This window comes from Phialemonium atrogriseum (assembly GCF_030411735.1).
Source record: "Phialemonium atrogriseum strain 8032-3 unplaced genomic scaffold QBC33scaffold_11, whole genome shotgun sequence".
NCBI classification, from domain to species: domain Eukaryota; kingdom Fungi; phylum Ascomycota; class Sordariomycetes; order Cephalothecales; family Cephalothecaceae; genus Phialemonium; species Phialemonium atrogriseum.
In genome coordinates, this window is record NW_026848148.1 from 244,190 (window position 1) to 257,326 (window position 13,137).

Genomic DNA, 13,137 nt, shown 5'->3' on the forward strand with positions numbered 1-13,137 from the left:
TGGTAGAGACGGCGCTCGGGGCCGATATCGCATTCGTTGTCTGGGGAAGGAAGACCTATCGACGTCATCGTTGGGTTAAGGAGCGGCGGGCTGCCACCTTGGAAGGCGGGCTTATTCCAGGAACCTGCTCCACTTCATGTCTGCAGCGCTTCAGATGTCTATGCTTTAGACATGGTTGTGAATCTAGATTTATCCCCAAGCTATGTATTGTAGGTACCTACCTACGTACCTTAGGTTAGGAACCTACGGATGTACATATCTACTGTGGTAGGCATTGTTGGCTAGGTACTCGGAAAGCCACCTATCAAGTAGCTTCCTTTAGTGCTAGGCCTTGAGGGCAACATTTAGGCTCAATAGGCACAGTGCAACAGGACGCGAACCAGCCAGGCACAGGTACGCAAAATCAAGCGGACGAAGTGAAGACACTTCAAGAAGCTTTAAGGCCTATGCTGAACGAGCTGTATGGGAAGCACGGGAATCGAGAGCTTCTAACGTCTTTGAAAGCTGAAATCATGCTTGCTAGTTGCGAGGGACTTGTCGAAGTGGGGGGAGTTATTCATACCTATTACGACGAGCTTGCTAGAGAGCGCGACAACATTAGAAGGGGGGGGGGTGTAAAGTTCCTTGTTATATCCTCTGGCCTCTTAGCCAGGAGCGGGGGAGAAGTCACGGACGAATCGAGTAAATTCTCGCCAGAAGGGTTGCGTATGTGGACGCAGCAAACAGGAAGGGGAGCTGTCATTTCGTCGGTCATTTCCTAGGTCAGCGATGGATTATTATTATCGGAGGTTGTCTCCGCAGGCAGTGGCATTTAGCTAGGTATTCAGGCAGTGGCATTTAGCTACTCAGGCAAGGGCGGTAAGGTATTTGGGCAGGGGGATTCACCTTTCCAGGCAGGATTTAGCTATCCAGGCAGGGGCATTTAACTGCTGGGGTAGGAGCATTTAACTGTTAGGGTAGGAGCATTTGGCTAGCCGTCGCTGTCGCTATTGCTAAAGCACTCTTGCCGTCGCTGTCTCTGCTGCTGTTGCCATTGGAAACCCCTGCCCATCACAGACCACCTTCCTGAATAGCCAAATGCCCCTCCCCGCAGAGACAAGCTCGAATTCATTGGCAAAATTAGACATCGTTTCGCCATTTCTGGCTTCGGCTACCTAGACAGCCTCAACCGAAAAACTAGGTACCTAGGTAGGTACATACGTTTGCTAAATAGCGTGCTCCAAGCAGATCTGCCATCCAACATTGCGAGATAACCACCCCCTATCCCATATCATCATAGTAGTGTGTTGAAGGCGTGTCAAGCCTGTCAAACAAACGCCAGGTCCATGCATATATTCTATATGCTCTGCTCATCACGTCCAGCCATGCCATGTCGCAATAGCGTCTCGTCATTCCATGCGCGCCGATCCTCGCCGTCGGAGTATGAGCCCAGATCAGTCATACACTTCATTGAATAAATCGTCAAAAATGGTCGTCGTAAATGGCTTCGTCGTGGAGACGTCAAGAAATTCGTCGCCGTGTGGGTGTGGCCGTGGCCAGCCCGAGTGAAAGTGAAGAATCGTACGAAGAAGGTGTGCAAGCATAGTGGACAAACAGGTTTTAAGCGGTAGGGGGGGGGAAAAGAAAAAACGCCGTCGCTGGATGACTGCAATAATCGCCAAACAAATGAAATAGGTATCGGTACTAGGTTTCCCTCGAGGGGGGTGACTTCGCTCGCCTCGATAAGCCAAGGACTCCTTAATCAGACACACACGAGATTGCACGAGTGCAGATGCAAAAAGGCGAACACGAGCCTAGTTGGCGCGGATCACCAACTTGGACAGGAACTTGTTCGATAACGAGTCAAAGTCGTATCGATCAAACTTGGTTTCTTGCCTTGTCCTGAGATAGGACTCTGTAGGGAACGTTAGAGAAAGAGACGTCGCAGAAGGTAAGCTGGGAAACCATCACATACCGTGCTTGAGGACGTGTTGTCTCACTTCCGTCATGGCCTCGCAGACAGCAACGTTGTTGTTTAGGAGCTGGCCGTGTCTCCGGGTATCCCACTCCGTAAAGGCTGGGAGCTTCTGAGAAATTGCGTGGAACAGGCCGACGATGACGCCAACAGGCGTGGACTCCATGTCATGGCAGAACTTGTCGACGGCATCGGTATTCGGGACGCGGTAGTGGCAGTCGAATTGCATCTCCTCCCAGACCGCGAGGAGGATGGACGCGAGCATGAAGATGGTGGGCCAATTCTTGAGCCTGTCTCCGCTGTAGACGCTTGAGTAGAGAGCAGAAAGCTCCTCCAAGATGTCCTTCTGGAGCTCGCGCCACATATCCGCCATGGCGCACTTGATTTGGAAGTTGATCATGACGGGAGCCACAACCTTGCCGTGGTACTTGGAGTCTTCATCATCAATCTGCCCATCCATGTTCTGCTCGGATCCCGGTTGCTCGACCATGGTGATATGCAGAGTGAGGTTGTAGGCAAGGACAAGCTTGAGGGCCTTTCGGATGACAGGAAGTTTCTCCTTGACATAGAAGCGGTGTGCGGTCTTGAGGATCTCGGTGACGAAGGGAGTGCCTTCGAAGTGGTCGTCAATGAAGGTTTCGAACGGACCGTCGATGTGCTTGTCGAGGTACTCTGACAGGGCTTCCATCGAGATACCGGCCTGCCCGACGTCCAGCCTCTCGGTGCGGATCTCAAAGTCGATTGGCTCTTGGTCTGTCAGGTGTGATTCAACCCAGTCGACCTGGAAGCAGCTCTCGTCGGCGACATGAACCTCTCGGACCATGACCGGGAGACAGAAACCATAGCCGTGAGTGATCCACATCAAGGTCTCCTTCTTCTCAAAGCCCTTAACATTGTAGACAGACATGCCTCGGTCAAGGTGGCGCTCGTAGTCGACCTTCCAGTCCTTCATGAAGTACCCGATATCCTTGATATCGATACGAGTGCAAGGAACCTGCCACAAGCGAGCGTGCGATGGCTGGCAGCCAGCACAAGGCTCGCCCTTGTCGCAAGTCTTCTTGAGGAACTTGCACCGAAGGCAGGCCCGCAGTTTTCTAATCTCACTTGCCTGCTTGCGTTGCTCCGGGAGCAATGGGCCCCGACGCCTGCCGACCTTCTTCTCGCCAGTTCCGTCTTTCTTGCCAGTCGACGTTCTCCGGATGACGGGCTTTGTAGCCTTGGCAATGGGGCTCTTCCGGGGACCCGAGTTCCTCCTTGTCGGCGGCGACGTCGAACCCGACCCGCTAGCAGGTGCCGGTCTGCTCGAGGGTGCCGCAGCCTTGATGGGCATCGGAGCAACAGCCGCGGCAGGACTGATTTCGTGCGAGTGATGGTGATTCTCAGTGGGGAAACAATTGCGGTGGTTGCCCGTGGGGTCGATCGTGTCCGAGTCTGGCGAGAAGGGCGAGTAGGGGAAGGTAACCTCCTCGTAGCTGCCAAACTCGAGAGAGTTTCCGTCAGATTGGGACGAATCCGAGTTGGTTCTCAGGTGGAGGGTCTGGCTGGGATTGAAGATGGCGGTACTTTGTGGTTGTTGTGCCTGTTGCTGATACGAGTCGAAGTTTTGATAGACATCAACCGTGTTCCACCCACTCTCGCTGCCGGAGCCCAGGGACACAACCTCGACATATGTGCTGTTTGGGGAATTGCTTCCAAGGCTCCCCATTCGGGGAAGCCCGTCACACTGGAAATTCATTGCCGTTTCGAAGTCATGCCAATTCACCATACCCATGCTGCCCCCCATGCTGCCCCACTGCATCGCCTGGGACGTGTCGTCAACGGGAGACATGGTGTTGAACGTGGGGTCCATGTGGAGGCCTGCCTGGAGAGCAGCCTGGGTGGTTGCCGGAAGGTAGTCAAGCGGCGTGGGTTGGTAGTTGGAGCCAAAGGGGACGAAGCCAACCAAGGAAGGATCCTGGATAAATTGGGAGAGGTCCCCGACAGTCTGCGGTTGGGACTGCTGGTGGAGGGTCCAGTCGGCCAAAAGAGATGTTTGATTGGGGTGAGCAGCCGTCTCGAACGGCGACGGATGCTGCCGCTGGGAAGGACTTGAGGCCGAACTCAAATGAGCCGGAGACTGGTCGTTCTGGAAGTCTTCTGGAGACGAAGCACCCGCACTGGCGGTATTGGGTGAGTGGATTGAGATGGGGGCTCCAACTCCTCCTGACAAATCGAGAGGCAGCCATGTTGTCCCGGGACTCAGGCTTTGGCGGCTGGCTTGCGACATGGTGGTGAGCGCGGTGGAGGTGGACGAGATATTGCTCTGCGAAGGGGACGTCGAGGCCACGGTGGAATACGGGCAGCGGTCCCGCTGGTGGTCGAAAGCAAACTGCTCTAGCAATGCGGCTTCTCCACCGCCGGCGTTGAAGTCGTATGTCATGTTGCCAGAATCAGGGGAAAGGAGGCCACGAGGGAAGAGGCGGGAAGAAGGGATTGGAGCAGAAGCGATAGTATTGTATCAGGAGGGCGGGAACGACGAGATGCTTCACCGCTTGTAGTCTCGTCGAACTAGGGGTGAAGAGGGGGGATTCAGGACTCGGTCATGGAGGCGTTAAAGGCGAAGAGGGCCCCGTAGACGGGGCAAAAGGGCAAAAGGTGTCGCTCTGCCACAGAACCCGTTTGCTGAGAGGAGAGCGGGGGACGGGGGAAAGCGCCCATGGACTGGAGGAGAGGAGGAGAGGAGGTGGTGCAAATCGAACAGAATGGCGGTGAGCACTGCACCGCTCCATCCCAGTCCGGCAGCGACGTGCATCCAGCCAGGCCAATTAGGCGCATCAGGGGTTGCACCGACATGGAGCCAAGGAAGTGGCGGGGCTCACGCGGCCAATGGCTTTTTGGTAAAGTTGAGCTCAGCGCTGCCCCCCGCACTGTCTGAGAAGAGAAGAGACAAGAAATCCCAATCCCAACCACTCAGTGCCTTCACGTGCAGCAGCACCATCCACCATCCCAACTTTCGAATTTTGCCAGCTAGGTTTCCAAGCCCTGATGTGGGGATCGCTGTTGGCTGGACCCCTGAGACATTGTCGCGGAGGAGAGACAAAAGCCGGGTCAATTGATTGATCCAAACTGGTTTATTAATGGAAAGTTGCAGTTCAGCAAGACTGCCTGTCTCATACCAACAGCTCGACATCGGTTTCATGATAGCGTCGCGCTGCCTGCTGGCGGTAATGCAAGAGTACCGCTGTAGGTAAGGCAAGGTAGCTTCAACTCAGATTCACGCATCCCCCTGCAGTGCCGACTTTGACTTGAACTAAATCAGTTGGCGCTTCTTGCGGTTGAATTAGGGGCTCATGTGGAGGTTATGTGCTCCGCTTCGCTTCGTCCTACGTTAAACTGTCTTTGGCTAAATCTGCCCCGTCACCACCAAGGGTCACCAACCCCTCCGGAGTCTCCCCGGCGCTTTGCCTTGGTGCATGATGGAGACGCGAAATCTTCTAGGTGTAGACTACTGCGTATACCCTCATCAGGTCAGGTCCTATGCCCCTGCTTTCCGCTTAGCACTTTTTCCTCTCTCCAGGGGAGAGAATCTACAGGACCCTAGCTAGCTTGTGTTCGCAATACGGTGGACCGGACGGGACAAGCAGCATCGGCGTCAACAAGGCGTCACCAACCACAGCAGCCACTGTGTGTAACACATTTGTACCTATGTAGGTAGGTAGGGGGGTATGAGGCTTAACTATTCCTACGGTGAACAAGATAGTCTGCGGAATTCAGTCCAATGAAGTATCACGCAGGGATGGCATGTTGCTCCCCCCACGCTTGTCGCTTCAGTGTAACCGTGCATACGTAGTAGGAATTCACAGCATACCCCTCAATTTCGAACCCTGAACCAGGTCGCACACAGCCACACACCACACACAGCGCGTCAATTGCTGCTGGTCGTGATGCACTGTCGATTCAATCTAGCAGTCGAGAAACTCAAACACCAGCGGGTTGGCGTATAAGTTTAATAGGTTTATAGTAGTTAATGCGTAACTCTTTCGCGCGTTGACAAATTGGGTCTGTGTTGGGCATTCAGGGGCCACTTACCTATCCCAGCTGAGGTTGACAGGGCTGATCCTCGAAGAGTGCACGTCTTACCTGCTGGCTTGGGCCCCTCTCAGCACCGGGTGATCTGCAGCGTGTTCGCCATATCTGGTGGCGTTTCGGTATTCGATCAATGTCCCTCTTTGTTTCCCCCTCCAACTGATAATTGCAGATCGTCACTCGAAGCCAAGCCACCAGTCGATGGATATGTTGGACTGGACTGCTTGGCTCTAGCTTCAGCGACGGTCTCTGCCTTGGCAGCTCCTGGCAAACAGGTACCTCGGGCTAGGCAAATAATTTCTTGGTCGAGATAGGTCCAGACTCTCGGGGCTCTTGGTCGGCTCAGCGCGTTCTCTAGCTCACTACTTTTGCGACGGAGTTGGCCATGTTGTTAGTAGGAAATTTGGCATTGAAGTAGGATTTGCGGACTCCATATCCAAGATGCCAACCGGAATCGCCGTGACCGAGGTTTCTCAGGGCATATGCTGACCCGAACTGGTATCTGAGTTCCCCGGAGTGCACCGTTTAGAAAGACAGCCTCTCCAGTGACCGACGATTCGATGCCTTAGCGCCAGCTTCTACTATGCAGTAAGCCGGAACTAACATGTCTCATCTCTCGAGGAAGCTTAAGAATTCGGCGTCTAGCAACATCTCACAGAACCAGCCCTGCCCCTCATCCCCTTGCTCTTGGTCCTCCTTTCCTGTTGTCCATATTCAGTTACGCAAAACTATTTTAACTTCTCTTTCTTCCCCCATCCCATGGAGGGATCAAGCTCCTTCAAGTTTACGCTAATGGCAATGATCGATATGGCCGCATGTTGTTGAGGTATCACGGCTGAAATCAAGCCATGCTCCAAATGCGTGGACACTGATGCCAGGTTGAGAAGCCCAATGGGATCCACTGGAAGAGGCGGTTGGTAGTTGATGGAATGCGTCTGTTGGTCACAAGATCGAGAATTCGAGCAAACAATGAATGAAGTTGAAAAGATTACAGATTATTCAGAGGAATTGAGCTGTCAACACTTGGGTCAGGTTTGCCGCCTGCACGCCAGCTGGCAGGGACTCCTGCGAGCCTGGTTTTCCGGAACGTCAGGTAGAACCATAGTGCGTAGGCTAGTAGGCTAGCTACCAACAACAGGAAAACAAAGAAAGGCCATGAATCATCACATGCCTCGCCAATGTGGGAATCTTGAGAACAATACTAAGGGGCATCATGGAAGATATTGTTCCTTCGACTAACGCCAGACCAAGCCGTTACTCTGGCATTTATTCGATGCCATGAAACACAGGACAAAGGCAACACGGCATCGTCCCCGAGTCCTCTTCAAGAAGAAAACCATGGCGTCGCCGTCGCGCGTCGTGGGCAACGACCCTCTCACATCCCAGAGAGTTGTTGACGAAGAGTTTATTGACGAATTTGTATCTCATAACACTATCTCAGCCCTCATCATGATTCCTGACCTTTTCACCACCTCGCCACCCATCAGAGATATCTTGGAGACGGCCACCTCCCAGGCCCAAGATGAGACCATGGAGACTTGCCTGCCATTCCTGGCCGGTGAGGATGACTACTTCCAATACAATGAAAATGGACTTCCTCGGTTAGATCGACAGCGGCACGCAAGGCTTCTCCATAGTACCTTAGAAAAGCTTCCTGGCCGTTTCGTCGCTGCAGACGCCGCCCGACCTTGGTTCCTGTACTGGTGCCTCTCAGCGCTCGTACTTCTCGGGGAGGACGTGTCCGACTATCAACGCGGCGTCATCGAGACAGCGCAGTCGATGCAGAACGATTCCGGTGGCTTTGGGGGCGGGAATGGCCAATTGTCTCATCTGGCAACGACCTATGCCGTGGTCTTGGCCCTCGCTCTTGTCGGCGGAGAGGAGGCATATGAGGTCGTCGACAGAAAATCCATGTGGAGATGGCTCTGTTCTCTAAAGCAAGCCGACGGCGGATTCCAAGTCTGTCTCGGTGGAGAAGAGGATATCAGGTGAATCGCTGTCCCTCCCATTCGCAAACTCTCGCCCCTGACTGACTAGGCGCTCAAAGGGGAGCTTACTGCGCTGCTGTAATCATCACGCTCCTGAACCTCCCACTTGATTTGACACGTGAATCGCCGGCCTGGACAGAAGGCCATCCAACCCTCTTCGCAGGTTTGGCAGAATACGTTCGAAGATGTACGCCCCAATCAGCGTGTTCTCTCTAACCCCTCCCCTGACGCAGCCCCCGCTGATTCTCCAGGCCAAACCTTTGAGGGGGGGATATCAGGGCAACCTGACGCCGAAGCGCATGGCGGATATGCCTTTTGCGCCTTGGGCTGCCTCGCTATCCTAGACTCACCCGAGCGGATCATCCCTAGGTATGGAGTATAGTGACCCCTTCAATCGGTGGCAAGATGAAGGACAAGGGCCACGATTGTTATACTGAACTGACGGTCGACGTATTGCTCAAGTTATCTCGATGTTCCACGCCTTATTTCTTGGCTATCCTCTCGGCAATACGCCCCAGAGGGCGGCTTCTCCGGTCGCACGAACAAGCTCGTCGACGGATGCTACAGCCACTGGGTCGGGGCTTGTTGGCCACTGGTCGAGGCAAGCCTTGGAATGCCCGGCTCCCTCGCCAGCGACCTTCCCAAGCACCAGCTGCGACCAGCCACAGGAAGTCTTTTCAGCCGGGAGGGTCTCATCCGATACATACTTTGCTGCTGCCAGGACCAAACCAAGAGGGGTGGCATGCGAGACAAGCCTGGCAAGTAAGTACACACTTGCCACTCCCCGCTAATAAATTTCGCCGAGCGGGTGCTCATGATAGTATCAGGCTCTCCGACCAATACCACACATGCTACGTACTATCGGGCCTAAGCTCTGCGCAGCATAAATGGCGTCTTGCGCCCTCGGAGGGCGAGGAGATGGATGTTTCTGGCAGGCAGGATCAAGTGTGGACGGTATCACCGTATCTCGATGAGGTACAGGTTTTTGACGAGGGGGATCGGATACTCCCATTACATCCCGTGTACGCCATACCATTCAGCTCTCAAGAGGCCATCAGAGATTTCTTCTCTGCGAGGCCAGGCTTCTAGGACGCTTGGCCACCCTCACTCAAGGATATCACGGCCACTCGGGCCTACTCAACCCCTCCCCCCTTTCCCCTCTCGCGTGGCATATCCCGTGTGGAGGTCGATCTTCGCGGACGATAGGACCGGGCCGGCTGTCAAATGGTCCTTGTGGGGTAATCCGCGTGATCTTGGAGCCGTTCGGAAGATCGCGATGCACGATAGATATGGTTCCCACTCATACTTGACAGCTCAGCGGTTTAGTTCTGGAGTACCTAGTGGACTGGCCGGGGCGGTTGGTCTGCGGCACGGGAGGCCCCGGCTAAGCCTTCCCATCGTGACTCGTCTTACCTTGCTAGCAGAGTGCAAATCGAGACCCATAAAATCCAGTTCCAATAATTGTTTTGCCCGGGTACAACGAGAGTTGATGCATCCATTTACCAATCCTGTCCTAAACACACCCGCAGTTGATGTCGGCTCCGCCATCGACGCCAGGGCCGCCAAAATAGCCCAGGTACATGCGCCATGCAATGAGATGTGGTCGCCTTGTATGCTAACCCAATGACCTGCAGGGTAGCATTTCCATCATATATGCAGGACGTCACTAGGCCGCTTCTTTGTGGAATACTGTCGCTCACGGCCAGCTTCGTAGCCAAACAGACGAACGCCCTCTTCAGCCGGGGAGCTTCGCGTCATGGCAAGGGTAGATCACTGTGTCTCTCGAAGGAGCAGCTGAATGGCCCAGTTTACGGGACGTGCTGCTTCCCAATGCTCCCGGTCCTGTGTACACTTTCGATATGAGTCCATCTCCTATTATTTACCGAGCAGGGTGACGGTTGATCCCGCTTCGGTTGTGGAGGTTGGTGTCCGCTGGCAAGGCGGCCGCCAGAACTGGCCGCTGGGGCGGGACCAGACATAAATCAGACGAGCTCATTGATGGGCCTAAGGACCGAAGGGGGTCGCATGGCAGGAAGCTTCGCATGCATGTTGTGGTACAGCAGGAAAGAACCAGAGGAGTTGGTGACAAGGGGACTCGAAGTCAAAAGAAGAGGGAGGCACGGCAGGGTCCGCACCGGGGTGGTGTAACCGATCTTACTACTAGACCGACCCTCGACTGTTTCCGCCGAGGGTGTTGGTATCGATTACCGCAGGCCCGCAGGGTCCCTTCCTAGCGACTACAATGTAGAGATACCGGCTGAGACTGGCGAAGGAAAATCCGTGTCTGTCCATACAAGCATCCATGGATGGTATGTATGACGTTGGCAAAAGAAAAGGGAGTGGCATGCGATACGATAAGGGGGGAAGGGAGGGGCAGGATTGGATGTTGCCCCTCACTCTGATCATCATCCTCATCGTCGTCATCGGACATACATCTGGCAGCTGGTTACGCCCCAGGACATCGAGGGAGACGGTTCGGCAGGAGGGTTGATAGGTGTTCATTGCCCCATTGGGGGGTGTACTAATCATAGTGCCAGATTTAACTTTGCTTATTTACCATTTTTTGGGGGCCAGGCTAATAATTCTCCCAAGCATTCCCCCTCTTCGCTTCTTGCCCAGTTTCCATCGCTTCCAGAACCCTCCCTAACCCAGCAAGTTGCAGCAACCCCGCTGCCTGGGTTGGCTATCGTGATCCACCTCCCGAGGCAATTTGTCTCTTTTTCCCATCCCACGATAGGTATTCCGCCGTTCCCTGCTTCTCCGCCAGAGCTGGCAATACATAACTGGAGCTGCACCGAAAATTGCGAATCCCAGGCCTCCAGACGGAGCCGGCTGCACTGCAGGAGACTGCACAATGCGGGGCGGCAAGACCGGGATGGCGAAATAATGTCCAGAGTGAAACCAACGGTCTGAGGAGGCCAGTCGGGTTATAGGGTCCCCGTCCTTAATGAGGGATGTCGAGGCACTCCTCGCCCCCGGGATCGCTGGCGGGAGTATCAAAGCCAAAAGCCAATCCCCATCCAATACCTATCCAATACATTCGCCCCTCCGCCATCGCCGTCCCCCCGTCGCCGTCAAATGGTCGCCTCTCGGATGCTCTGGTCTGCCTCGCGGCAGCCAATTATTAAGGAAATACGGAATTATGTGTGCGTCCACAGTTCCCACATGTACCCCACCAACGGACTATCTGGATTCCTGTTTTTAATATCAAACAAGCAATGCCAACTCATCATTGCATGAGTGTTAAGGCCCTTAGTTGCCTCGCGTCCTTCCTCCATTCAGATTCGGCCGGCCTGCTCTAGGGCCACAGGGCCAGAGGGCAGGGCATGCAAGGGTTTGCCAATCCCAACCACTGTTCATGCACCTCATCCCCGCTGGCCATCTCCCAGCCTGTCATATTAACCATGGCCGACAACCGCTGCCCCGCTCAATCTTAGCTGGCCCTTCCAGAGAAGTCAATTGCCCGGCCGTGATTCGCCAGCCTCCTCGTCTTGAGATGGATCGAGAGCTGGCCTTGTCACGAACTTAACTGCCCGGCCCACAAAGCTAATTCCGATGGCCGATGTCGTGGCTAGCCCCGTCGTCTCGGCCTCCGTCTCGCTCCTCGTCGTCGTCTTGGGGAGGTCTGGGCTGGGGTTGTCTCTCCAGATGGTGGCATGCTCACCGTCTCCAACTGCCTGTCTGTATGTATGCACATACATGGTGCTCATACATGGTGCTGCTACAGCGTACGCATATACCCAACCCTCTGCTGCGGTAGCATGACAGGTAGATATGCAGGTCTGCTCTTGATGTACTGCCATTACTGGCTGGCCTGCTACGGCAACTGTCCCAGTACCAGAGAGTACATGTCGATTCGTTACAGCTGCATTAGTGGCCGCCCAGAGAGGAGCATCTCGGATAGCCTCTCCTGGGTCTCCTCACTCTCTCCTCATTACACTACTTTGCTCCTCCTGCGCTGCGACCAGCCACATCCTGCCCTTTGCGACTCCGGACACGCCCAGCTCGAGAGCTTACTGGGTGGCCGCCAAGATCAGAGCCTGTCTGAGATCCTCCCATACTTCCTTCGAATTGCGGATTGGCCGTGGACAATCCCCATTTTTGTTGCCACCTCACTCTGCCTAACTCTGCATGCACACTGGCTCTTTTTTTATCCAGCTTGCTCCATGGCCTCCCCCTTAACCGGACAATATGGAACGGGCCAGAATAGCAAAACGCAACTTGAGCCGGCGGTAGGGATGGTACCGAAGTCGATGCTGCTGCCAGACTTATCAGAGTCTAGCAGATCTTCGCCAAGCCGATGCATCTCCATTGTCGCGAGTGGAGCTCCCCTCGTCTCAGCAGATTATCACTGGCAACCACACACGCCAACACATCAAGATGGGTCACACTTTGAGAGCCGCATCTCGAGCCTGCATCTGGCGAACCTATTTTTTCCTCAACCCTTTCCGTCGTCCTTTTCCCATCCGCCGGTATATCGATTCCCCATCCCTGCCCCGCACTAACTGCCCATTTCCTGCAATAAATCACCCATGTCTCGCCGTTGCTGGCTTGGTTTTTTTGCTACCTGAGCCTTGAATACGTAGATATCTGCCTTAACCTCTCCCACCGCCCACCACACACGGACACGCACACACACACACACACCCTCCTTGTGTGTAAGACAATCTCATCGCCAAACTCTGCCCTACCTTTCTTGTGCTCTCTAGGCCACGTTGACCCTAGGTTGGGCTCGACTGCATCGCATCCGAACGGAGTCCGGCTTCCATCCCGCGGTCTGCTTTTTTTTTTTTTTTTTCCCTTTTCAGGCGTTACTTGTCTTGTCTGTTCCACTTTTATCTTGTCGGTCTTATCGTCCATTACAACCATGGGGGGCTTCTACATGCAGTACTTGGAAAGTAAGTTGTCAATTGAGTCCCCATGAACCCCGAGTGGTTAGCCACCCTTTCTGCTGTTCATACACAATTTTCCACACTTTGCCGTCAAGGTTGGGGGAGGATTGACGTCGAATCTTCTCTTAATCTGTCCATACCTCCTTTATTTATCTCCCCCGCCCCCCCCCCCCCCCCGGGGGCGGGGGGGGGGGGGGGGGGGGGGGGGGGGGGGGGGGGGGGGGGGGGGCGGGGGGGG

At 54.6% G+C, this 13,137-nt stretch overlaps 4 protein-coding genes across 4 annotated transcripts in view; 3 read left to right on the forward strand and 1 right to left on the reverse strand.

Annotated features, from left to right (window-relative positions):
- Positions 1 to 1,793: 1,793 nt before the first annotated feature.
- Positions 1,794 to 4,373, reverse strand: QBC33DRAFT_451099 (uncharacterized protein; the record flags this gene model as incomplete). Its single annotated transcript, XM_060424597.1, has 2 exons — positions 1,794 to 1,894; positions 1,955 to 4,373. 2 exons carry the CDS (start codon positions 4,371 to 4,373, stop codon positions 1,794 to 1,796), a joined length of 2,520 nt encoding a protein of 839 aa, XP_060283901.1.
- A 2,712-nt stretch (positions 4,374 to 7,085) lies between these two features.
- On the forward strand, positions 7,086 to 9,460 carry QBC33DRAFT_536998 (protein farnesyltransferase subunit beta). The gene is made up of 5 exons (XM_060427760.1): positions 7,086 to 8,007; positions 8,067 to 8,194; positions 8,259 to 8,376; positions 8,470 to 8,769; positions 8,835 to 9,460. Exons 1-5 carry the CDS (start codon positions 7,298 to 7,300, stop codon positions 9,094 to 9,096), a joined length of 1,518 nt encoding a protein of 505 aa, XP_060283902.1. The 5' UTR covers positions 7,086 to 7,297; the 3' UTR covers positions 9,097 to 9,460.
- A 2,026-nt stretch (positions 9,461 to 11,486) lies between these two features.
- QBC33DRAFT_54551 (uncharacterized protein) lies at positions 11,487 to 12,684 on the forward strand. The gene is made up of 2 exons (XM_060428566.1): positions 11,487 to 12,239; positions 12,293 to 12,684. The coding sequence occupies exons 1-2, from the start codon at positions 11,664 to 11,666 to the stop codon at positions 12,401 to 12,403; spliced, it is 687 nt and encodes a 228-aa protein (XP_060283903.1). The 5' UTR covers positions 11,487 to 11,663; the 3' UTR covers positions 12,404 to 12,684.
- A 190-nt stretch (positions 12,685 to 12,874) lies between these two features.
- QBC33DRAFT_451035 (uncharacterized protein) overlaps positions 12,875 to 13,137 on the forward strand; it is a gene marked incomplete at both ends in the record, with an annotated part of 1,020 nt that continues 757 nt past the window's right edge. Inside the window, one exon of the mRNA XM_060424589.1 lies at positions 12,875 to 12,905. Within this exon, the coding sequence (XP_060283904.1) occupies positions 12,875 to 12,905 (31 nt within the window). The remainder of the gene's footprint in view (positions 12,906 to 13,137) is intronic.

Coding starts and splice junctions, on each gene's coding strand:
- QBC33DRAFT_54551 (XM_060428566.1), top strand. CDS start 11,664: ATGCTCACCGTCTCCAACTGCCTGTCTGTATGTATGCACATACATGGT. Junction 12,240..12,292: donor AAACGCAACTTGAGCCGGCG/GTAGGGATGGTA, acceptor AGAGTCTAGCAG/ATCTTCGCCAAGCCGATGCA.
- QBC33DRAFT_536998 (XM_060427760.1), top strand. CDS start 7,298: ATGAAACACAGGACAAAGGCAACACGGCATCGTCCCCGAGTCCTCTTC. Junction 8,377..8,469: donor CCCGAGCGGATCATCCCTAG/GTATGGAGTATA, acceptor GTATTGCTCAAG/TTATCTCGATGTTCCACGCC. Junction 8,770..8,834: donor ATGCGAGACAAGCCTGGCAA/GTAAGTACACAC, acceptor TGATAGTATCAG/GCTCTCCGACCAATACCACA.